General features: G+C 34.5%; 1 protein-coding gene across 1 annotated transcript in view; it reads right to left on the reverse strand.

Annotated features, from left to right (window-relative positions):
- DNAH12 (dynein axonemal heavy chain 12) overlaps positions 1–26,702 on the reverse strand; it is a 248,469-nt gene that overhangs the window by 72,803 nt on the left and 148,964 nt on the right. The window contains exons 45-58 of the mRNA XM_063113846.1: positions 26,445–26,578; positions 24,999–25,161; positions 24,191–24,271; positions 23,699–23,875; positions 21,351–21,482; positions 19,812–19,901; positions 19,021–19,161; positions 16,882–17,123; positions 14,956–15,103; positions 14,506–14,651; positions 7,642–7,856; positions 6,731–6,923; positions 5,281–5,473; positions 1,517–1,689 (exon numbers count right to left, since the gene is read on the reverse strand). Coding sequence (XP_062969916.1) covers positions 1,517–1,689; positions 5,281–5,473; positions 6,731–6,923; positions 7,642–7,856; positions 14,506–14,651; positions 14,956–15,103; positions 16,882–17,123; positions 19,021–19,161; positions 19,812–19,901; positions 21,351–21,482; positions 23,699–23,875; positions 24,191–24,271; positions 24,999–25,161; positions 26,445–26,578 — 2,228 coding nt within the window. The remainder of the gene's footprint in view (positions 1–1,516; positions 1,690–5,280; positions 5,474–6,730; positions 6,924–7,641; positions 7,857–14,505; positions 14,652–14,955; positions 15,104–16,881; positions 17,124–19,020; positions 19,162–19,811; positions 19,902–21,350; positions 21,483–23,698; positions 23,876–24,190; positions 24,272–24,998; positions 25,162–26,444; positions 26,579–26,702) is intronic.

Here is a 26,702-nt window from a genome sequence, read left to right on the forward strand (position 1 = left end):
CTATAATGGGGCAACATGGGGATTCTTGTGATGGAAATGCTCTTTATCTTGACAACATTAATGTCAATATCATGTTTGTGATATTGTTCTATAGGTTTTCAAAGCATCACCCTTGAGAGAAATGGGTAAAGGTTATGTGAAATCTCTATTATTCTTTATAATTGTGAATCTACATTTATCTCAAAATTAAAAGTTTGATTTCAAAAAAGTAATATGTGGGCCCTTGGGAATGGGATGAAAGGGTTGGGGGTAGTGACACTTCTCTGAGTGAACCTTTTTGTACAGGATTGACCTTTGGAGTCATTAATGGTTTATGCGCTAAAACACATGATAAAATTAAAGTAAACAAGGAGAGAAAACCCCAAAATGAAATATAAAAATAAACAAATGAACTTAACTGTATTTCACATGAACAACATCACCACACTGAAGGGGGAAAAACTAACCCAAGTAATCTCTGAATACAGTATTTTATGTCTAAAAACAAAGAGAACTTTAAGTTCTTGGTGGACATATGCATTCAGTTCTCTTGAGTATACACCCAGGAATGGAATTGCTAGATCATATGGCAAATCTATGTTTAATATTTTGAGGAACTTCCAGAGTGGCCACGTTATTTTAAAATCTCACCAGCAATATATGAGGGTTCCAATCATTCCACATCCTCACTGAAACTTGTTATTGAACTCATGTCAATTCTTCAAGTTGAATTTTCTTCTTTATGTGTGTAAATTCGAACTCAAAATCCCAACTGGGAAAACTTAGGGATTTCTATCACTCAAGAGAGATTGTTCTATCAAGAGCCCATACAGAAAAAAGTTTCTTATAGCACACATGGTAGGCTTAATAATATTTTAATTTTACTGAACAAGTACAGCAGTTACTAAATGCCAGACAGTTATAAACCCTTAAAAAATCTCATTTAATTCTCATAACAACTCTAAAAGGTAAGTACTATTATTATCCCTATTTATAGATAAGGAAAACTAAGACAATTACAGAAAGGTTAACTAATTTGCCTGCAGTCATGTAGCTAGCATGTCGCAGAACCGAGATTTAATCCCTGGCTGCAGTCTGACTCCAAAATCTGCGTACATTCATTAATTTATTAAAGTGAAAATATCTAGCAAACTATTAGAAATGCAGGGCTGAAGCCTTTTAGAGACCTCAAGGCTAGAGAAAGACAAATTGGAGTTGCCAGCAAAAATAAGTCATGTGCCTTAATGAAATATTTAAGAGAAAGAAAAAGGACCAAAACTAATCTCTCTATGCCTAAATCTTGAGTAAGAGTGAAACAACTTAAAATAGGAAGGAGGTTTGAATTATCTTTCTTATGTTCCTTTTTTTCTTTTCTTCCTATTGTTTTTCATTACTTCTATTGTTTATTTTTTCACTTTTTCCTGTATTGAATATTCTATAATAATACATATTACATGGAAAATGTTATATTTTTTTAAAAGTAAAGGATGGTGAAAATCTAACCTAAGGATGATGAATGAAGCTAGAGAATGTTTACCTGTCATGAATAGAGTTGATATAAAGGTTCACAAACCAGGTAAGAGAGTACTGGTACATGGGATCAATGTTAGCCAGGTCTGCAATGCTAAAGAATAATACTGATGAATGTTTGGCGATGGGTCTATAGCCTTCTCGAGACTCTGCTATTTTGAGTTCTGTCTTTTCTGCAATCTAGAAGAAGGGAAAAACTAAAATTAAAAAATAGGGAGTGCATTTTAATTATGTACTTTTCATATAACAAAGTTTATATTTAAAAAAAATGTCCCCAACTCAATGGCAAAATTATAGAAGTACAGTTTACTAGAGAGAATTTCATCATGCTAAAAGCTAGAAGGAAAGAACTAGGGAGGGAGGAAGAAGAAGGAGAGAGGGTGGAAAAAGAGAGGAAAAAATGAAAGAAAAACTTTAATCTTCAAGCTTACGTATTAAAGGTGTGATTTCTTGTCACCATCTCTTTCTTATTTGAGTAGTATCAGAACTGTCAATCTTTGCTTATTCTTTGTCTGACTGTGAGGTGTGTCTACTATACTCATTCACCCCCTTTTATTGTAGTAGGCCAGAGATGGAGAGGGAGAGGGAGAGAGAGCTAAAAGCAAGTGTGCACGTGTTTACATTTATATGAAAATACAAAGGTCCAAGAATAAGAAAGAAGACACCTTGCATAAAAGAAGAACAAGATGAGATGACACCACCAGATATCAAGACTTATTTTAATATTAGAGTAATTACAGACAAATACTGGAACTGAATAGAGAGTCCAGAAACAGACCTAGATATATAGGTGTAGTATTTACGGCAAAGGTGATACTACAGAGCAGTGGAGAACGAACAGTCTTTTCAACTAGTGGATAGCTGTATGGAAAAAATGTGAAAGTTGACATCTACCTTAGACTGTGTACACATGTACCAGAACCCAACACAAAGTCTGGCAAAGCAGGCATTTAACACTATTTGTTGGCTGACAGTGTCATACATTAAGAATACTTTTTTTCAACTGGCTTCTCATATGTTTAACTTTTCTGGACTTAATAGGACTGTAGCTATTCAACCCCAAAAGAAAAATTCTCTGCAAGATAATAGCTCTTCAATTGACAACTTGATCTGACAGATGGATATTCTATAGGAAAAAATATGTAGAGCACTGTTCCAAACCCACTCTCCCTTCTTTGCTAATGCTATCCACAGACCTCTGAATGAGTATTTCTATGTAGTTATGTTTATGTTAAATGATCCTGTTTGTAGTTGATTCAATCAGGTGGTAGGGACAGAACCAGACCCAAGATAAGGTAATAAAAAATTTCCCTGGAGAATTAGAACTTTAAAAGCCTCAGAAACTGAAGTCAGGTCATATTGGGCATTAGTACTAAAAGGTAATGGGAACCTTTTTTATATGTTGTTTCTACATGCTAGATGAGTGTATGAAGGAAAGATACTAAAGTTCTACAGAAGAAATTGGTCTTCAGATGGAGTAGAGAGAAGCACAGAAGGACGACACAACCCCAGAGATAGGGGGAGAGAGAGAAGGCATAGAAATTTAATGCTTTCCATTCATCTTTGAGGCCTGGATGTACTTCCTATAATTGAAGAAATAAAATATTCCCTTACATCTTTTTTATTTTAGCTAATCTGAGTGGGTTTCTCTTCCTTGTAAACAAACCCCCAAAATACACAGTATGAACACAAATGAACTAAAATTAAGTTGTGAATGTCAGTCCTGCCTATAAATAGAACAAAGTTACCAACAATGAGAATTAATATCTTACATACGAAAGCATAATCTTAGTATTCCCATTTAAGTCTTCTGCTATTTAAACCTTGATTTTTCAAATCAAATGCCATTTTATCATTAATAATAGCAAGCAAAAGCGAACAGCAAATATTGTTATTTTTAAACAGTAAATATGTTAATTAACGTTCCATGGCTTGATCTATGGTATATGTATAAACATTGTTTGCTAAACTTGGATCCTTAGTATGAAATGCTAGATTGAGAAATATAAATTTTTTAAATCATTTACTATTAATGTCCTAAAATCAAAGAATACATTTTCCAAGAAATTTACACTGCAAGTATATGTTAGACATGTTAAAAGATATTATTATTTGTAAAAATTTCCTGGTCTGTGATATTTATATATATTATACTTTCCAAGAATCAAAAAGTCTCAATAAACTTCAGTTATGAAACCATTGGGTTGGGGGTGGAGGTAAGCTTTGAAATCTGTAGAACAAATTCTTAAAGTTTTGTTTGTACTTGTTCAATCTTGTGGCTTGAGATAAAAGAGAAAAGCAGGTTTTAGACTATGTGGGGAAGTCTTTCTCTGAAGATGGTTTTTCTCGCATTAGGTGGGTAGAGGAAGGGTAGAATAGAAGTCAAGCCAGATACAGACTACATTTTGGATTAAAATGTATAACAAATTTAAAACTATGCTTGTAATGATCAGTGGGACCCAGCCAGAAAGGTATTAAGAGTTATTAAAGTTCTCTCTCATTGTAAGATAAAGTACTTAACTTGAAAATATTTATATCTCCTTTTCTCCTTCAGTCTTAATAGGAAATAAGCCAATAAATGCTCCCTATTCTCTTTCCTCTTCGAAAAACAGTTTGGTGAGGGGACAATGAGAAGCTTGTTCAGTTCTGATGAACAGGAATTGGGAAGGGGAACACAGCAGAATATCTAAGCCATGGCCCCAGCTGGGGGACTTCCATAGGATATCACTCTAAGGCTCTACTCTGGCTCACCCAAGATGAAAAAAATAAAAAACAGTACACGTGGCCAGAAAGAGTCGTTACCATCACATTCATCCAAAACTAAACCTATCCAAAGGAGGAAGGTGCTTAGGCCTTTTCAAAGTCCCCTGTCCCCAAACAGGTAGATTAGGATGGGGAGGTGTGAAGGGATGCCAAGTGATTAGTGAAATCTCTGTCTAGTTTTCTTTTTATTTTTTTATTACCCCAAAGTGAAGGAGTACTTAATTCTTTGGGTAGGCCAAGGAGGATTGAAGGGTCTGACAATCACTAAGATTAGCCTACAGAAGTCATTCTGCAATATCATCTAATTGTATGAACTTGGGCCTCAACTAACCTTCCTGAGCCCTAGTTTTCCCAACTACGAAGTGTAAAAGGTAACTGATAGCTAAGGCCTCTTCTGCCTATAACACTGTATGATTCTATAAAGAAAGAAATAATATAGAATTACCATTGGGCTGTGTTAGATAAACATGCAATAAATGCATTATTGGCTGTGCAGTATTTGCCTCCCCGCTCCTCCACCCGCCACTCTGCACCCTCACTTGTCTCTCCTTGACAAACACATGACAAGATAACGTCAGAAGAACACTGGTTCCTTATTGGTTCCTAGACCACTCACTGTCCAATCAACCAGCAACAACTTCCACACACTTCAAACTCCAACCAGGAACAGAGGGAGATTAGTTCTCAAATTCAGTTTTTTGGTGAAGAGTCAAATAAAACTTGAATGAAACTGACTAGCCTGTCTTACCTATCCAATAATAACAAATATATTTTTTAGCTTTCATTCTAAATTTACTTCCTCTTTTTATAGATACCATACAGATCAGATGAGGTTTTGAATAATTCAACAGTAAGATATTCACTTATGAATTTAAAGTTAATTTCTATGTTTTGATATTTTACGAATTCTTTTTCTTTTTCAGTAAGTCTACTATAGCACTTTCCTCAGGATCAGAAGGCAAATTAGAATCTTAAAAATTGAAAGATTTCTAGGATTCTTTTTTTCACCTGCTGTTTCTTTGTTATCTCATTGGACATTAACTTGGCAGAGTCTAAGACTTTAATTGCACTTTCATCTTCTAAAATGTTTCCTTCTGAAGATGATAATGTCTCTAAAATTTTTGTTTCTATATCTTTCAGCTGTTTCTTATTAGCTGCGGACTGAAGAATAAGAACGTTTCTTTCCTCTTCTAATTCTGGCCTATAAAAAGAGAAACATTTAGTCTAAATTTGTAGTCCTTTATTTAAATTTATATCTAAATATTACATATCACAATTTTGTAGATATAGATATTTAAATAATTTTGTAGATGTAACATAAACTAAGGTGATTAATTTATCATAACTAAAGGGAAAAATACTTCCATACAATTAACAATTTAAGAAATTCAAGCAAAAGAAGAGCACTAATTGTACACACGTAAAATGTGGCAATAATATGTGCCGCAGTAAGACTAAGAATATGTTAGATTTATCCATATGGCATAGATGGTTATGTGAGAATAAGAACTGGAGAAGAGAGTGTATGAAGCCTCATATCTATTCCTTGGCTTTGTCATCACTTAGTCTCATTTTCATCATCTCTTCTATAATAGCAAACATAGAAAGGATAACTGGTCTTTAAGTAAAAGGCAAAAGTGGCACTTCTGTCTTAATAAACAAAGATGAGATGAAACTTTACAATAACACAGTCCATCATATAACAGAATATGTTATGACATGGTCTGCCTTGGATACTGTACAAATGGAAAAGAAACAAAACTACCTCAGGGTTACATATTTTCACTTTTAACTTGATTTCATGTAATAGACCACTTGATAATGTTATATTAAGATGCAAAGATTTCCTTCCAGAAGCAATTCTTTACTAGTGGCCCTTCCAGGTATCATAATGTTTTTCTCATTTAAAAAATAAATACATAACAAGTAATGGAAAAATACATAAAGTATAAAGAAAACAATAAAAATTACCCATGACCTTACCACCCAAAGGATAATCACTGTTAATATTCTGGTGTATTCCTTCCCAATCCATTTTTTTTTTTTTTTTTTTTTACAAAATATTACCTATACTGTATATAGTTTTGTATCTTGCTTTTTTCTTCTTATACTAAGCATTTTCTTATTTCATGAACATCCTATATACAAGTCTTTGAATGCACTGATTATGTCCATAGCATAGATTCCTAGGGGTGAAATTCCTGGCTCAAATAATCAGATACAAGTCAGAAGTCATAGCATGTAACCTGAATACTACTACCCATACTAAAAGCCCAATATAACAAGATTGACTTATAATCTACTTGTTACAGAATAGCTATTTTAAAGGATTATATAATTATTTAAATATAAAAGCAAAATATAAAATTTGACAAAGTTTCAAAATAATCACAAAAGTATCAATGGTTTATAAATATTCCTCTCTAGACCATCTGGAAGTATCTAAGAAAATACATACCTCTCCTTTGCAACAACAATACCTAGTAATTGATCTTCAAGTCCTTCTGGAGTTATCATGAAATTGAGCAAAGACACCTTGGTAGCCAGCTCTGGCATATAGTGTGGATTTCTCAACTTTGTGGTGATATAAAATTTGAAATCAAAGGAATACTCAATAATGACTTCACCAAGTCTGATGCAATCAATGCCACCTATATTTCAGAAAACATATAAATAAGTGAGCCAAAGTTACATGGCCCCTCTTCCTGTGTCCTAAGGCCTTACCTGGGTTACAAATAAAGTGTCCTAAAGTAACTTGAAATAGAAAACAGGTGTGACAAAAGTCACAGACACAGAGGCAAGTAAGCAATTATATACCAGGACTCATTCTGAGGCAGTACGGGACATTTCCTCTGGCTATCACAGAGCTTTGTAAATCAAGTTTCCTCTTGTGCTTTCTTCCTCCATCAATTTTTAGTCATAGTTTCAAAATATCTGAATATGACTAAAGCTCTTAAAGGAACTAGAACTTAGCAGAGATAAAACTTTTTATAAGCAGAAAGATAAAAGGCAGTGTTTACCTAAACCCAATTCTGACACACATTCACCATCACCTGTTCATCATAATGGACCTTCTGTGGTCAAAGGACACAAGAAAAAGGATTTTCAGGCTGGCTTCAACTTCTTTATGTTCTTATCAGGAACAACAGTTTAGATAACAGTGGTTAAGGCAATGAGGAGAAGGCGAGGTATATATCTTAAAAATACCTGACCAAGGTTCATTCCTAATAGCTTGTTCCAAATTTCTTTTCACTCATAACAATAACACAGAAGTTCTGAGTTATTAAATTTATGTAGTGGTTTTCTTTCATGCCTCGAAGATAATTCAATCATCTTTCAGTTCTACCAAATAATATTAATTGCCTCTACCTTGTTTAAAAGTTTGCCTAAGTAGTAAAGGCTCCAAAGATGGATCCAGTTCTTCGCCAACATTTTCTAATAGAAGAGGAGTTCCAAACTGAATACAGTTTTCCAATGTTCTCATATAGTCTGAATCTGATAGCTTAATGACACTAAGCTGATTTTCTTTCTCAGAGTTTTTGATCCACTTATTGGCTTGACCCTGGGGGTCAATCATTAAAGGCCTAGAATATAATAAGAATATAATAAGAAAACTTATGAGGGGAATACATAAATGTCAAGATTTCTTTAAAAATTACATAATCTAAATAATATCACCATCAATCTGTACAAAGTATTTTACATACATTATCAGGATTAATCTTCTCAAAAGTCCTGTGAGAAAAAACTGAAAAGAAGTTTTATTCTCATTTATTTTCAAATGAAGAAATTCAGTCTCAGTGAGACTGCCCAAGGTTCTAAGGTTCTAAAACTAATTCAATATTAGAAGTAGGACCTTGTGAATCTGTGAGCTATGCTCTTTCCAATATAACACACTGTCTTCATGGTAATTTTAATACATGACATATGTTAACATAATATAAAAAATGATACTATAAAATATTTGATAAAAATTTAAAACAAGAGACACACTAGCTTATGAAGGATTTTTTCATGTTAGGAGAGTCACAAACCAAGTGTACAAGTTTAGTCAGGTATACATTTGAGATCTATCTAGGAATTTTTTCTAAGTTAGTAAGGATTTTATGTTCAAGAATATATGATTTATGGTTTCATATATTTAAAAGATGATGTACTTTGCTCTTCCTTGGTGACGATGCTGACTGTCCTAGTTTCATTTTGTATTCAGCACAGAGCATTAAATTTTCTTTAAAAGATACAGAAAGAGGAGTTTTTCCCCATGTCACTTCAGCCTTCCCAGATATTCTCTTTCTATTCCACCAGTTTCTAGGTCTAAAATTCTCTCTCCTTTTGCCTAAGCTCTTTAGTCAACTATTCCCAGATAACTGTGTTCTTTTCTTTTCTTTCATTCCAAAAGACAAAATTAGCTTACTGATTGTTTTCTTTCTCAGCTCAAATTGTGCTGAAATACTACCTAAAACACAAAAAAGCTCCAGATACTAGTTAAAATTTACTTTTCTTACCACAGCAAACAGAGCAAGTGTTCTGCAAAGGAGAAAGTTATTTTGCATACAACTGCTTAAAAGTTGTCTTAGACTAGTAATTAGACTAGATACTTTCAGTATCTTTCAAGCCCCTGTTTTAAAGGGACATTTTTCCCCCTCCTTATATGTCCTTATTATTGGAAAAATACAGTATTTGTTCATTGTCTTGCAAAAAATAACAATACCTGTAAATTAACATTTTGATGTTAATAAATGTTCTTGGTAATGCTTAAATCAATGTTTTGGTTATCCAATCATTAGAGATTCTTTTCGAGTCTAAGAGAAATCTGTCTCCTTTTTAATATAACCTTATTTGAATATTAGAAAAGTGGATTGCTGTGTATATAATAGAGATCAGGCCATGCCATGATATTTGTATTCTAAATATAGCTTACTCTAAGTATGACAGTAATATTAGTCTGCATTTGAGATCTTTGGGCAGTCTGAAGAAAGCAGCATATCCATCTATGTTTCTGACAGAGGTAGTGATTTGGGGGAAAATAACACTTTGCTGTTAAGTAGCCAAAGCAATGTATTAATAAATACTAAAAAAGGAGCACAGTAAGTATTTTCATCATGATTAAAGCATATGCAAAATCAGAATTTAAGAAATAGATCTAAAAAGAGGTCTTTGAAGATAATCATAAAAAGCTAACATTTATTGAGCACTTACATGCTAAGTGTTTCCTCACAACGTTCATATGCAATAGGAGTTATTATCTCCATCTATAGATGGGGCTACTGAGCACTGAGAGGTCAAGTAAGTTACCAAAATCTCAAGACAGAAACCAGAAGAGGAAACTTGAACTCCAAAATCCTGACACCAGAATCTGCACTGCTCTCAACTATTTATTGCACGGTACTATAAACATACAAACTTCTAGAAATTATGAAGAGCAAGGACAATGATTAATTATAAACTATGGCAAGATGGTGGAATAGATGGTCTCCAGTGTCACTCTCTCCCACAAATCAACCAATTTACAACTATAAAAAAGCAATGACAGCCAAGCTGGGGCTGCTAGAGATCAGGGGAAGAAGAGGAGAGACCTATGGAGTGCATGAAGGCAGGAGAAGCCATGATGAGAGAAAGAAAAAACCACTCTGACTGTTTTGAGCCCCAGCTGCTTCCGGACTGGAGCTGCTGAGAGTACGGAGCACAGAACAAGAGCTTGCAAAAACTGCAGCTGTGCCCTTAGGATGAAGTTGCTTGGAGTCAGCAAGGGAGAAGAGGGCCTTGGTGGCCCCCAGGACAGAAAACCACTAATAGGGTTCCTGTGGACCCACACAGAAGTGAGGAGCCACAACAACTGAAAAAAAAAGGAGCCACTCAGAGGCCAGTGAGTGTTGGCAGCATGTGGAGTGGCAGAGACAGGCCCACTGGTAGAACTCTCTCTAAGAGAGTTAAATGGAAATACTAGAAAAAAAATGATGTCAAATTGAAAGAATTTCTATCACGGGCTGTGTGTAGACTCAACATAATTGAGGACAGAATCGGTTAATATAGTTATTAACTTGAAATAAGTTAATAGAAATTACCTAAACTGAAGTTCAAAAAGAAAAAAAGAGTGGTAAAAAGCAGAACAAGCATCCAATAGCTATGGAACAGTATCAGACTTACAAATGGGATGTTGGAATCCCAGAAAGAGAAAAGGGAGAAAGTGAGGTAGATCTAAGAAGTTCAATCAGGATAAATTCCAACATAAACATGCACACAAACACACATACGCATATACACCTGGACATATCAAACTGCTTGAAAGTAAACACAGAGAAAACTTTGAAGGTTGCCAGAGGAAAAAAAGACACATTACATAAAGAACTAAAATAAGACTTCAAGTAGACTTCTCATCAGACTATGTAAGCCAGAGCATAGGACTGACATCTTAAAAGAAAACAAAATGTCAACCCAAAATTCTAAACCTAGCCAAAAATCTTTCAAAATCAAGATAAAATAAAGATGTTTTTCGGACCAAAAAAAAAAAAAAAAAAGCTGAGTGAATTTATTGTCAGCAGAACTGTACACAGGAAGTGTTAGAGGACATTCTTTAGGCTGAAGAAATATGAAACCAAACAGAAACACAAAGAAAGAGATCCAAAATTGGAAAAAATGAAGGTAAATATAAAAGATTTTTTTCCTTTTATTTAAATACTCTAAAAGATAAATTACTGTCTAAAGCAAAAGTAGTAATAATGTATTAAGGGATATATTTCACAATAGAAAAAAAGAGATATTAGAGCTATACTGTTAAAAGATTCATATCCTATATGTATATCAGCATAAAATTATTTGAAAGTATTCAGTAATAAAGATGGATATTGTAAACACTGGAGCAAACACTAAAAATAGGGAGTATATAATCAATAAGCCAATAGTGGAGATAAAACAGAATCATATAAATATTCAGTTAATCCAAATACAAGTAGAAAAATAAGATAAAAGGAACAAAGAACAGATGAGACAAATAGAAAAGAACTTTCAAGACTGCAGATTTAAATAAAAATGTATCAATAATTCCATTAAATATAAATGATCTAAATATTCTGATTTAAAGCGAGGAGAAAAATAAAGTCATTTTTAGACCAATTCACAAGTCCTCACTAAAAGAAAGACTAAAGGGTCATAGGTAGCATTCATTACAAATCAGTGAGGAAAGAATGGATAACTCAATAAACAGTGCTGGTGTAAATAGCTATCATTATAAAATAAATAAAATTGATCCTTACCTTTTATCATGTCCAAAAATGCAAAAAGAAGCAAGCACCAGATTCGTAATTGTAAAAAGAATACTGCTTTCCCAACTCATGACTCCTTTTCTGAGAATTACACCCCTGGCGTCCAATACCTATGTTTGTTACTACAATGGCTTGGCTCCTGGCCATAGGTCACTAGATCTAGGGTGGATATTTGTCTCAAGCTAAACCAATCATATTTTCTTCACAGGAATTAGAACTTGGATTCAATGGTTCTAGTTAATCCATATTATTTAACTGATGTGGTTTCTGAACTCAGGAACTAAGGCTTCCTTAGCAAGTGACCATGTGCACAGAACAGAGCTAGCACATCTTCAGAGAAACTAATGAAGCAGCTGTACTGAGAATAACTGAGAAGATAAGTTCTACAGCCCAAGAGAGAAAGAGAGAGAGAACTGCCTTAGTTACTAATGGTTTCCTATTTTCACCATCCAGAGGCCTGGTGGCCCATCTTTTCCCCAAGATACCATTAAGATAGTTTAAAGTGAGTAACGAGAGGAGTGAACATAAGTTATATTACTAGGTTTTGCTGTCAGGAGAGTGCAGAGAGGAGACTAAGCCTCTGTGGCCACTTATATTGGTGTAAAGAAGGGTGATGGCAATAGATGAGTCTGAGCTATAAGAATGGAGCCTCATCCTCCAAAATTTACCCTGTCCATGAACTGTTGACCAGCTAGTCCAAAAATAACAGGTAGAAAGGGTAATTCCATTGGAATGTTTTTATTAAAACAGTCACCTTTCTGCCAGAAATGACAGATAGTTTTCCTCAATTTACACACTACCCTTAAACCTCTGGTTTCTTTGAATAGCGATTAAGGTTTACTGATATCCCAACAGCATTTTCTCAACTGCAATTTAAAAATTTGAATGGCCACCAAATGCATGGAAATAAGTTCTAAAACAGAATTAATAAAGACCCAAGAGTCTAACATTCTGTTAGATAGAATGATCTCTGCTCTACCATAAAACAAATTTTTTGAGTAAAATATATTCTTTCTCAGATTATAATAAATTTTACTCATTGCTCAGAAGTTTCAATGTAAGGATGTTCACTCCCAAGTAAAATTTTGAGTGGGTAAACCCTCAAAATATGATTATATACATACTTATTTTATTAAAACAATACTATCAATAAAAAGGAAACTTAGATGTTTTGAAGTTTCTAGAAAGATTTCTAAAGAATATCAAACAAACAATAACTCAAACCTTTCAGAATGTTAGATTTCCTTATATCTTTAACTTATCTCATATTCCAAATTTCCATTACAGTTTTAAAGGCAGTGAGTGTGATATCCTATTTCACATTTCACTTTTGCATAGTAATTAATAGCAAGGATTTGGAGGTCATATTGCCTGAGTTCAAATTCTGACTCCACCTTTTATTAGCTCACTTATTAAATTTAAAATCACTAAATCATTCTGGGCCTCAGTCTCCTCATCTGTAGAACGGGATAACAATAATACCTAACTCATAAGATGTTGTGAGGACGTAGAGCACTTAGAATATCTGATGAGGGGCTGGCTGATTAGCTCAGTTGGTTAGAGCGTGGTGTTGATAACACCAAGGTCAAGGGTTCCAAGCCCCATACTGGCCAGCTGCCAGAAAAAAAAAAGTACCTGATGAATATAAGAGCTCAATAGTATCTACAACAGTATATTTGAGATATGGTTCTCTAAAAGAAAATACTTAAAATTAGATGACAACATGACTAAATAACCATTATAGGAAACTATTTCTCAGATGACAGTAATTTTCCAAGTTTTTATTTTTTAATTTATTTTATTTTTTATTTTTTGGCTGCTAGCTGGTCCAGGGACAAACCCTGGACCTTGGTGTTATTAGCACCATGCTCTAACCAACTGAGCTAACCAGTCATTGTGAGTTTTTAAAAGTAATATTGATAAAAGGATAATAATAAAAGCCATTTAGAAATTTCTTATAGTTATCAGATTATCAATTATAGTAATTGAAAAAGAAATCCATGGAATTGTTTAAATTACCAAGTTATAGTATCTTGAAAATGAGTAAAAATATTCAGTTAAAACAAATATGTTGTATAGCCAAAAACTAGAAACAGTCCAGACATCCATCAATAGGAGAATGCATACATAGTGATATATTCATACAATGGAAACCTACTCAGCAACAAAAACTAGAAACAAAGTACCAATGCATGCAATAACATGAATGAATCTCAAAAAAATTATGCTGAGTGGAAGAAGTCTTATACAAATAGAGCACATTCAATATGATTCCATTTTAGTTCTGGTACAGGCAAAACTAATGTGCGGTGGGAATATAATCAGAACAATGATTTCCTGGGGTGGGATGAGGGCAGGGATTTACTGGAAAGGGATTTAAAGGAACTTCCTTGGTGGTAGTCATGTTGTGTATCTTGATAGAGGTTTGGGTTGTATAGGTGTATACTTTTGTTATAACTCACTGAATTGTATATTTAAGTTTTGTGTATTTCACTGTATGTAAATTTTACCTCAAAAGAAAAAAATAATAAACAAATACTGAACTGTAATTCATGATATGCATGCTGAAGTATTTGGGGGAAGTATATCCATGTCCGCAACTTACATTGAAATGTATTAAAAAATGGATTGATGGGGCTGAGCCTGTGGCGCACTCGGGAGAGTGTGGCGCTGGGAGCTCAGCGACACTCCCGCCGTGGGTTCGGATCCTATATAGGAATGGCCGGTGCACTCACTGTCTGAGTACCGGTCACGAAAAAGACAAAAAAAAAAAAAAAAAAATGGATTGATAGATTGATAGAGGGATGGATGGGTATGAGATAAAGCAGCAAGAATAATAAAAATGTTCATTGCAGAATCTAGGAGGTGGTATTATACTGATATTGATGTTTATTGTAAAATTCTTTCAACTTTTATATATGTTTAAAACTTTTAAATAAAATAATGGAAAAAAGTACTTTACGTTCCTTACCAACGCCTAGAGTTATTAACAATCACTCCATTATCTATAGAGAATGCATCTGTTGGTAATCCAGCAATATTCCAAGCTCTAATTTTTACTGGATCACCCAAGGTCTTACTCAACAAGAACTCCTCTGAGCATGGGATTTTCTTCTCCTATAAGAAATAAACAAAAGTCTGATGTTTTCTTTCATCTTGTTAACTGAAATATTTTTTAAATTAAAATAATGATTTAATTGTCATTAGGTACTATTTAATAACTCGAAAGAATAGGAAAAACTGAATTAAAGATGGACCGTGGAAGTACATTACTGACCCAACAAGAAGCAAAAAAAGAAAGACCCCATGTTTTCAGTAATTTCTTCCTTTCCCTGTCCTTATAATCATCCTTTCCCCCCAAATATCCCAAAACATACTTAAAATGTTCTAAAACAAAACTTACAAAATATAAAACCACTACCTTGCACAACATGCTCCAATCATTTGTACATGTTTGTCGAAAGCCAGAAGTGAAAGCACCAAGGTAGGCTATTACTCCTGCTGATACTAAGACATCACCAGTTAAATTTTCATATGTTATCTGAAGGTCATCTGCAGCTTGAGTCCATCTGTGCAATCAACCAAAAGCAGAACTGATTCACAACAGAGAATGATGAAAGACAGTAATTGAAAGGGGAAGGGGCTTCTAGTACAAATTCTGTAACAAAAAGCTATAAAATGTTTGGCACTTGCTTATCTGTAAAATAGGGAAATTGGATCACTTCTAGCTCTCTATATACTATAATACATATTTGTGCTATGCATATGACAATCTACTTTTCATTATTAGAATATTAAGCATTTTTTGCAGGAATTATCTCTTCAGAATAAGCAAAAACAAACAAAACCCCAGCATTTTGCCTAATAATTTTCTCTAGGATGATTTGGTCTAGTCCCACTATTTGTCTCAGTATTTACTGTTAAACTATAAAACATAGGAACATTTGCAATTCATTACTAAAACTTACATTTAAACTGTATAGGAGCCAACATATTTTTGCTAAGGTAGATATTTTTTCTATTTAATGAAATCCTTAAAATAAAAATGTGTATTCCAAACCATCTAATCTGCACTACAAAATGTTTTCAAAGACATATTACCTTATCATACTATTCATAAAGCAAATATAATTAATAAATGAAATAGCTGTCTAGTCCAAATAAATAGATTAGAATAAAGCTAACTCGTGTTGTTAGATCAAGCCAATTATATCTTCTTTGAAATAAAATTTAACCAAGTGAGCCACACATCCACTATTCCCCCAAAACATTTCATTAGAAAAATTTTTGAACATACTTAAAATTAGAAAAAATTGTACAGCATCCAACCACATATTCACCACTTAGATTCAAAAATTATCATTTGCCTTACTTGCCTTTTTTTTTTCTTCTTTAACCATTTGAAAGCAAGTTGCAAACACCATCCTCAAGATCGATACTGCTATTTGAAGACGCTGACCTGGTGCCTTTTGTAGCCTGTCCCACATTCTCAACCAGCCATTGTAAAATCAGTAACCACAGTTGTTGTGAAAATAGATTAATTTAATCTGGCTCTCCTCACCTCAGGGCCAGTTGGGGGTGGTTCAGTAAACATTGTGTGGGGGGGTGGAATAATTTACAGGTTCACATCTAGAAGGACTTTTGCTTTTGGTCTCAGAGAAGATTTTGGACTTTGGACTTTTGAGTTGGTGCTGCAACAAGCTAAAGACTTTTGGGAATGGGATGGAATGTGTAGTATGTAAATTTACCCATACTAGGTCATTTATCCTTGCTAAGGGAACATTGAGGAAGATTCTGAATGCATAGATTGTAGGCAAGGACCCTAAAAGGGGTGGATCGTTGGGAAAATAGAATAGTTTGGTCAGGGCCCTCACCTCACGTCCAGTTGGATGTGGTTTTAACACATCCTTTGTAAGCAAATTTGTGTGTGTGTGTGTAAGTGTGCCTGCAAGGTGCCGCCAACTTGGCTCGTGTTTACTGCCTGGGGTAGCCGCCGTCAGCGCAACCATGCTTTCCAACCTATGGCTCCAAGAACCTTTTGGCCAGCTACCTAGCTCAGAGACCTGCATGTAAGGGGTCTGGTGACCCAGCCTGGTGTGTGAGGGTTCTGGGGACCCAGCCTGGCATGTGAAGGGTTTGTGACCCAGTCTGTGAACAGGCTTGAGGGGTCTGTGGGCTCCAGACCCAGCCTTACCTCAACAATCGACCCAGTTGGTGCAGGATTACCAGCAGGTAAAAGAGCCCAACAACTGGCAAAGTCGTAGAGCTAGACAATAACAAATACCCAGACGGTCACATATTCAAGCCTGATATTTTTAAATCTTGTTAAAATGAATAGAAATCTGACCTTGATTTTTCTCCACCCAGTCCTCCAATTAGTTGTGAGGCTCTTTCAAGTTTCTTAGCACAGAGTTCCACCTGGTCTTCTAAAGCAGCTTTTTCCTCTGTTTTTTCAAGAAATGTCTTCTGTAAATTTTCCAAATGATGTTCTACTTCTGCCAATTCTGCTCTCTTCTCATTCAAAAGCTCCATTGTTTCAGCTAAGGACTTCTGAGCTTCTAACAAGCGAGCTTTCTTAGGAGCCACTACCTAAGAAACAATATGTGCAGATGTGATGCATGCTATGTAAAACGGACATCTATAGAATTCCTTTATAGATATTATGGATTAGAAATACATTATAATAATGTTGCACAAAATAAACATTTTGCCTTAAATTTATATTTTTACACACAAATAAAGTAAAATATACCTATATATTTCTAAAATATATAAATTATCTGGACTAGCAAACTGTCAGCAAAAAATGTCACAACACAAGGGCGCTTCAAAAAGTTCACAGAAAAATAAAATTGAAAGATAATATGAATCTTTCCCTGAACTTTTTGAAGTACCCTCATACATAGCAAAATGTCTCAAAAATAATGAGAAGTTACCACTCAACTATTGCCAAAAAACAGAGAACGTGTAACAGAAATAAGTGTTTAAAATGCATAACTATATTTTTGGTTTTGATGTTCCTTTTTTCCTTTCCACGTCTGTGATCTTCTTCCCAGTCAGCCCAAGGCATACATATGTAGGGAATGACTGTGATCACAGAAATACAAAAAAAGAAAACTTGATGTTCAGTTTCAAAATTGAATTAAAAAATTTCCTAAACAAATATTGAAAAGCCATACTTTGTTGAGAGAAAGAGGATTTTCTAAAGGTGTTATTTTGTTATGCTCATTAACATATCAAGAATGAATTTGGGCCATTGGTATAAGGAACTTAGAAGATGACCAAAGAGAGTCTGTGCCAGTTAGAAAGAGGGTAGACTTAAGACTCCAAATATCCTGCTTTCTGTCCTCTGGGATGAAATCCTGAAAGATGAATGTATTAAATAAGTACATAGACAGAAAGAGGAAAACTCTCTTTTCTACTTTCAACTTCACAGGAGACATTTCTGGATAGCTTCCTTCCACCCTTCTGGATCAACATGGAGCAGCTGCATCAGAATAAAAATGGCAAGTGGAGGTGTAGAGAAGGTAGATAGGAAAGAGCCTGAGTGCCTTGGTTTCTCTGCTTTGTAGAAAGGATCCAGAAGATTTCACATGCCCTGTGGGATATGTGGAAATTAGCTGAGTTGAGAACTAGCAGACCTGATATGAGACTACTGTGTGGCGGGGACAAGATGTTCAATGGAAGGACATCCTAAATAAAATGAATTTATTTCTTTAACAGGTTTATACAGGTCTTCTGCTCTGAAACTAACAAAGCCCCTACCTCTCTACAGGAATGTGTTCTATCTCATTTAGGAATATCTTCTCAATTGTTACAGCCTGATCATTCACTCTATCCTCTGAGCTTGTACTAAACACATGTATTTTCATCTGCCTTTTTATTTATATTTTCTGCTTCCCTGGGTAGTATTTTGCAAACTACAGAGGGCAAGGTTTATGTTTCCCTGGTTCTTTGCTAGCCAAATTTACAAAATGCCCTTAACCATTCTTTGCTCTCTCAGGGATTTGGTCCCAGAGGGTACTCCTTAAAAGGTTCCCTAAAAATGCATGCCATTACTTCAGAGGATCTTCTCATGCTCTGCCTCTTAACTCACTGAATTTTCTTACTTCTGATCTTTTAAATCAACTTTTTAATCTGCCACTTTGTCCTTGATGTTTTAAATTTTTCTTTGCTCCTGTTCTCCCTTCATCAAACCCTAATTCTTCTTTTCCCCAGGTCTCTATAGCTGTAAATTAGTCTGGCCAATTTCACTGGTTATCCCTGTTCCTGCAGCACTACCACCCACACAGCTCCAACCAGGTTATATCAAACACACATATTCTCTTAATCTACCAGGTACACAATCAATATCTAATTATTATGCTACCGCAGAACAAATTCTCCCTGGAATCACTTTAAGAAATCTTAACTCGTAAACATATGCATGGATTTTAATTTCTGGGAATATTTTAGTAGAAAATGTATGTATTAATCTTCAAAATACCTTTGCAACTCTGTCATACACTTCCATAGCCATGATCCACTTACACAGACCCTCAGCTGCAGAAGAAGCTTTAGCAACTTTAGGGGGGTCAAATTCAGGGTTTGTTAAGTATTCACCACGAATTTTCTGCATAACAGTCACCTATACAACAAAGATTTAGATTTTTAAATTTCAACATATATCACATAATCACAAGAGGGAAAAATAATCATATACAATAAAAACATTTGTATAAAAAAGTTATATAGTCTTTAAAAGCCAAAATCAGTATTTTGAGATAATTTAAATATGACTGTAGCAAAAAAAGTTATATTTGTGAGCAAAATATGCAAATTTATTACAGATATTGAGTTAAAATATTCCCTCCAAAATTATTTTAAAAACTCTTGCAGGTTGAGAGAACAAATGGAAACAACGAAAAAGAACAGTTAAACATTAATAAATAAATAAGAGTTTTAATGGGAAAGAATACACTGTACTTTTTTTAATCTCATGTAAATTTGTGTATCAGATTTCCTAATAAACTACTTATTACAAGAAGACAGATGATTCTTTCAAGTCATCATACACTAAAACAGTAACTTATTAAATAACTTTCTAATTATCTGAAAGAAAAGTGGTTTTACACATTACAAGAATTCATAATACAGTCATTAATACATGTAATATTCTTTTATCTTAATCCTAAAAATGGACTATCTCCTTATGTTCTATAAAACACTGCATAATATTAAAGATCTTTTGCAACTTAGCAAAGCCACATTTGTAGAAAAAAATCCCATGCAACTCACTGGAATGTTGTCTTTGTCATATTCTTTCAAATCTCTTAAGAAATTCATATCGCCCAGAAGCTTTTTGCTAGGTCCCCAGTAATCCAATATCTATAAATAAAATTTAAGGAAACATCAAATGTACAATTAAAGATGCTCGATGTAAAATTTTCTTCTTGAAGTTTAAGATATATTATCCAGAGAAACTGTTCACATATTTTCAAAATATGAACTTACATCTTCTTGGAAATTAAGACTCCTCTCTCCAAGTACATGTTAAATATGTGAAACATATTAAATATAAACATGAACTTATAGACTGAACAAAAAATTAAACATTGAAAGGAAAATAGTGTGATTTTTTTTTAATTTAAGAAAAGCAACTAGCATAAACACCATCACAATTTTACATAAAAAATAAATTTTTATTACTTCAACTTTTATTTTCCATTATTCTTTAACTCTTTAAAACAAGAAAAGCAGTAAACATTTTTCTTAAACACAACCTCCTCACCTACCTAGGCTCTCCAAGGGAAATAGAAGAAAAAACAGAAAGCCAAAAACTACACATTACTCTGCCAGTTATAGGATAAAGCACATGCTACTTATGCTGGTAAAATACGTTGAGTAACTATCAGAACATTATTTTTCCCTTCCAGAAAACTGACAGAAGTGTGTGTGTATGTGAATGTGTGTGTATGTGCATGTGTGTGTATGTGTAAATGAGAATAACTTGATAAGATAAGAGCCTATTTATCTTCTTTATTATCTAAACAAAGGATAGAATGGAAAGAAAAAAAAAAACTCAATTCTCCAACTCTGGATTTCAAACCCAGGTGTAGTAAAAACCTGGAAAGAAAATAAGTCTGTAAATTTAGTTTAGGATGAATACTATGCCTTCCTTTGTAAGGGATTTAGCCTTGAATAATAATTGTAAAAATAATAGCTAATGTTTTTGTGAACTTCCTGCTTGTGAGGTTTTATACATAAGAACAGTAGGTAGATGTATTAACTATCTAATCCTCACATTAACTTTGTGAGATAGGTACTATAATTATCCTCTTTTTACAGAATCCCACAGAGGTTAAGCACCTTATCCAAGGTCACACTGCCAGCAGGGTCAGGATTTCTAAATACAGACATTCTGGCTCCAGAGCACATGCTTTTAGCAACTTCACTAAACTGCTTAACTCAGTAGAATTTTTTGAATGCTCAGAAACAACATCTATATGTTATGTATCACATTCTCAAGGATCTTAGCTAGAAAAATGCAGGTATCTTAGTGTGCATTCATTCCAACCCCATGATAGTGGGGAGTCCCACATACACAGAAAAGGAGATGGAAGCATTTGGAATCACATTTTTCTGACACAGTACTTCCTTAGCTTTACCACAGAATATATACAGATAGTGTTTTCCATAGTTTATTCTGAATCCATTTAATCTGGAAAAGTGTTTCTTCTCTGGATTGAGTTCTGTTGACATTTAATTTGATAAGGATTGCTGCAAACAAGTTCTGTACATTCATGAATATGATTTAAATCTATGTTCAGTTATTACCTTGCCTCCTGTTCCTGAAGGATCTGAAATTTTCTCTGGTTTTATATCTTTCATGACACAAATAGCAGCCATAACTAGTTTAACACCAGAAGGAGGATTTTTCATTGATTTCACAATTGTAATATCAGCTGGCTAAATCAAAAGAAAACAAGACATCTTCACAATAATTTTATTTATTTATTTATTTATTTCACAATAGCTTATTTTTAAATAGAGTTTTAAAAGTAATGTTGAAGAATATAAGCATCCCTTATCATTTGAAATTATAATTTTTTTGCTTTGCATGGTTATGAAAGAATTAGCAAAAGAGTATTTAGCACAGATTAAGACTAATGGTTCTCCTGAGGTTGCTGGGGGTGGAAAAGGGGAAGAGGAAAGGGGGAAAGGGAGGAATTGGTAAAGGGCCATGAAAATCGATTATACTGTATAATGATGAATATACTAATTATCCTGATTTGAACATCACATATTGCACACTGGTACTGATATTCAATGCTGTACCACACAGATATGTACAAGCAACTATGTTTGAATAATAATAATAATAAAAGACTAATGTCTCTCAAATGTTTGAGGGTTCATAAATTTTTATGAGAGTATGATGACAGCTATAAACCCTCCAGAAAATATATTTTTGCATATATACAATTACATACCAAGTCCATATGTAGAATCCAGGTTAAGAACCCTAATTCAGAAAAGGCTTAATTCTATATTTGCTTGTATACAATACTAGTTTTATTGAAGAAAATGAAAGAAGAGGTAGGTACCAATTCCAAACTTATTTTCTAAAAAGGTATATATGGTTATGGCAGATACTGTAGATTTACTTACTTATTACCCAGTGCAATAACCTTCTGACATTCCATTCCTTAAAATGGTACAAATGCTGGAAAGCTAACAACTATATGTATATCTTAGCTTCCCATGCAACCAGAGTTCTGGGTGGGAATCAGGTTTCACTATAAATCACTTGAGTGATACCAGTATTCAGACAATAAATGGGAGAGTAGCAAGGTGTGAGGCATCCATTTTTGCTAATATGGATTATAGTAGAGGCAATTTGGCTCTCAAAGAAGGCCCTGCAGGCTTCTTACTCAGAGGGGCAGCTCCTCCTGTAGATCATTTTGGAATTCTGGCTTTGTGAGTCATTCCTGACAGCTCATCCTAAGATCTGTTTCTTTACTTCATCCAACAATTCTGTAATCCATTTATAAAATTCCCTAAAGAATCCTTGTCTGATTATACTGAATAGAGTCAACTCACTTCTCTGCAACTGAACCCTAACTCATATAATACAGTATTTGATACCAGGAAGGGTATAAGCAACAGACTCTAGAAGAAAGGGAAACCTAAAATTAATGACCTAGTGGGGTTTGAAGGCATCAAGAATCCTATATCAGAGAACAGAATACTGAAAGTTCATAGAATACAGTGATAAAACAGTTACTTGAATAAATGCTCATGGTTGCCTCAAATGGAGTGCCTTTTAAAAACAAGGCTTTGTCAAACTGAATGGCTGCTGTGATAAACCTCTAAGGAGAGAATGAAGAAAGATCATGGGGTAGCATATGGCTTTTAAATGTGCCAGAGAGCAAGAAGAAAGAAAATAATAAGCTCAGGGTTTTAAATTCCTGGTTCCTGGCACACTGAGAGCTCTAGGAAGTTTCTATAAATCCCCTAAAATCTCTTGTCATAACTACAGGGATGATATAACTGAAAATCAGATAGAGTCTGATCTTGCAAGATGTTGAATTACCCGTAGGTTGAGTTCACAGTCTTGTCAGGTCTCTTACAAGAAAGTTACGGCATTGATTAAGAAAAAGGGGCAAAGAATGGGGTCTGAATATCCTGAGCCACCATACTGCACTAGGTCTCCCTAGTCAATAGATGCTATCTCTCCTGCTCTGTTTGGTGAGGTTGTTCTAGCGTTGCCTGAAGACCCTGTAAAAAGTCATACACAACACAGTAAAGACAGTTGCCACTCATAGCTGTATTGGAAATGACCTTTGTTTTTCTATGAATGCATGTCCAGAAGGCTGCAAAAGGAAAGCTTCATACTAATTAACATATGCCTCCTGGTCCACGTACAGAACCACTTTGGCCTCTTGGAGACTGTCCCATTGCTACTGAAATATCCTGAATAAAAATTACAGATAATATTTGAAAAGCAAAAATATAAAAATATCAGTATATCAAAGAACAACTGTTAAGAGGCAAGTTTCACTGGACTGGACAAAGATAATATACTACCATGCACTGAAATTGAACCACACCTAATAAACCAAGTACCTGTACACGGTTTTACTTTGTTCATGAAACACAAGGTAGCTAACTCAAACACTTGCCTTAAGCGTATCCAGTGCAGATAGAGCTGCTTCCAAGGCTGGAATCGCCTCAGCTAGGTCACTTTCACACTCATTCTTCAGAGCTTGGGCTTCTTCAGCCTTCCCACTGGCTATCTCTTCATCTAATTTCACGAACTTTCTTTTTGCTTCTACTTCTGCAGATTCTATCTCAATAATCTAAAGAAAAGATAAAGACAATTTCTCAAACATCCTGTTGCTTTCTCAATCCTAGAGGCAAAAAAAATTTTTGAAAATTACAGAATTCAACACATCATTTTGAAGGATAGGAGGGTTTAGGATAAAATGAGGAGAAATGCAAATACTTGTGATCTAATTTGGAAATGGGTTTCATACCTCCCTTAGCAAGTCAGTAGAAAAGGGTAAAGTCCCTAGAAAAAAGTGGCCTAAAAAATTAAGGCTTATTTTCAAGGCTAATTTTACATATTTCAATTGTCCTTTAATAGCAATTTTAAAACATTCAGGATACTCTACCTGCATCATATGTGCATTTTCAATTTTAGCTTCCTCCAATTTGGGCTGTAATTGAACAAGCTCCAATTGCATTTCGCCAACCTAAACAGACAGTTTGTTATTAAGTTTCCATTGCTATAACAGCTAATGAAACCAAATATAGAAAATAGAAATTTAAATGTATCATAAATTATTAGGGCAGAAAACATTAGCTTTTCTTCCAGTTCTTTGCATTATAAACAAAACCATGAGAGTGTGGCCAGTGTTCTTCACAAAAGACTTTACCTTCCTTGAGTATATGACAGGGCAATTGGAGAATGCAGTTGCCATGGAAGAAATGCAGATAGAAAAGAAGGTGGCATCTTAGGTATCCCTATTATGCTAGGTTTACGGATACAATGCAAAGATGAATTAACCAAACCTCTACTACTTATACTGAACTAACACTAATAAGTATTACTAGCAGTTGACTCACTTAAAAAATCCTAAATCTTATATTTAACCAGCTGTTACAATAAAAAGTCAATCCAGACATTAAATTCTCTCAAATGCCAAAAATTAATTAAAAATAAAACAGGATGTATTTGAGTCTGTGTGTTCTGAGCAACTTATTGAGCTCCTCTAAAATTTGTTGCATTCATCTGTAAAGTGAAAATCATGAAAGTGTCTACCTCATGGAGTTGTTATGAGGAATAATTAAAGGAATGCATGTGAAGTACATAACAGAGCCTGGCATATAACATATTCTCAATAAATTGTAGCTCTTGTTATTATTATTTCTTATATTTCCTGGTATATATTGCCATTTTGAGCAGTTAATCAAATTTACCTGAGACTCAGCAAAAGCTAATTTGTCAAGCCCATTCACGTATCGTTGTTTTGCTTCCATGACAGCTTGTCGCTTCTTAGTCAAAAGCTGTCGAAATGAGCCAATAAGTTCAAGGTAAGAAGTAGCAGTAACATAGTTATGACGTCCTAACTCATGCAAGAACCTAAAAGAGAGGTGGATAACATATCTTACTATAAGTAATGGATTTCACAAAGAGGTAAATTCAACATAGCAGTAACAACAAACATTTAAGAATAAAGGTTAACTCATATGTAGAAGCTGCCAAGAACTTGAACTTTATAAGACCAGAATTTTACACATATTCACATCCTCACATCTTGTCTGCAAAATAGCAAATAGCAATGACATGTTTAAAAAGCACAAATCAATGAAGATGAACTACAACAAGGAAGGTATGCGCTTTTTTACATGTTTCATAAGCCAGGAGGATTTAACCTTGTAAGGGACGCAAGATGTTGTGTAAACTAGACAAATACAATAGGAAAGAGGATTGCAGATAGAACAGTAAGCATGAGTCATCATTCCTTGCACAATAAGTAAGTCGCTTGTCGGCTGGATGGGATATGACCATAAGTAAAGACTACTACGCATACACATGGAAACAACGGAAGCAATGTTTTGTGGCAAGTATGTGGACTACAGCCCCACTACTTGGTGCCATTGTCCAAGCCAACCATGCTGGTTGGCCATATGACTCTCGGTAGGCAACATACCATGAACACTTAGGTTTTACACCTTTGAAATGAGGATCTCAGAGGTGAACAGAGGTAAAACAGATACTTTGGAGGCATCTACAGTCCACCAACCAGTTTCCCTTCTTTGAGAACTTCCATTGCCCCAGTAGCAATGTTTGTTCTATGAAAACTGCCACCCTAACTGTAGCTGATCAGACTGGGGTTCAGCACTGGACAAAAGCTAGGCTAATCACATTTTAGAATAAAACTGGAATAGGGAGCTGAAAATAGCCAGTTAGTCTGACTATAGCTGGAACTGCAAAAAGAAACTTGACAGCTGAGAGCCAGCCAGTTTCCTCCAAATGCACTGGAAAGTAAAAACTTCAGTCTACAAAGAGAAAGAAGAAAGTGAATGCCCAGAGAGAAGCCGGGATGAAAAACAGAGAAAAAACATTTCTGGGTTTCTGATGGCTTTCTAACTACTGCTTCTAGTCACTTCTGAGATCCAGCTGTATTCTTTCGCTTAAGCTTTGTGAGACACCCCTGTATCTATTTCTATTGTCACCCCACACCCTTTTAAAGCTAGATCAAGTAGCTTTCTCCTACCTGCAGGCTGAAGGTCTTAATTAATTAAGTAATCAGAAAGATTTAGAAGACATAGAAATCATTGATTAAAATTTTGGACTTTCACAGAAAGAGATGCTTTAAAATATAAAGCATTGTTGTTATTTTAAAACTTATTAATATTAACCTTTCTGAAAGATCCATAATGGAGGTGTGAAAATGTTTACAAATTGGAACTATCTCTCGTCGTTCACCTTCAGTAAGCTCCAGTGTTTCTAAGAATTTCACAGCTACAAGTTCAAGAGCATCTTCAGGCCATGGCTAAAAAAAAAAAATTAAAAGAAAAACGTATGAAATTTAAGAGGAATAGTCTCACTCCAACTATATAAGTTAAGTGACTTCCTATAGGAGAATAATCTGGATTTGGGAAAATTAAAACCTTAAG

Source organism: Cynocephalus volans, chromosome 11, assembly GCF_027409185.1.
Source record: "Cynocephalus volans isolate mCynVol1 chromosome 11, mCynVol1.pri, whole genome shotgun sequence".
NCBI classification, from domain to species: Eukaryota; Metazoa; Chordata; class Mammalia; order Dermoptera; family Cynocephalidae; genus Cynocephalus; species Cynocephalus volans.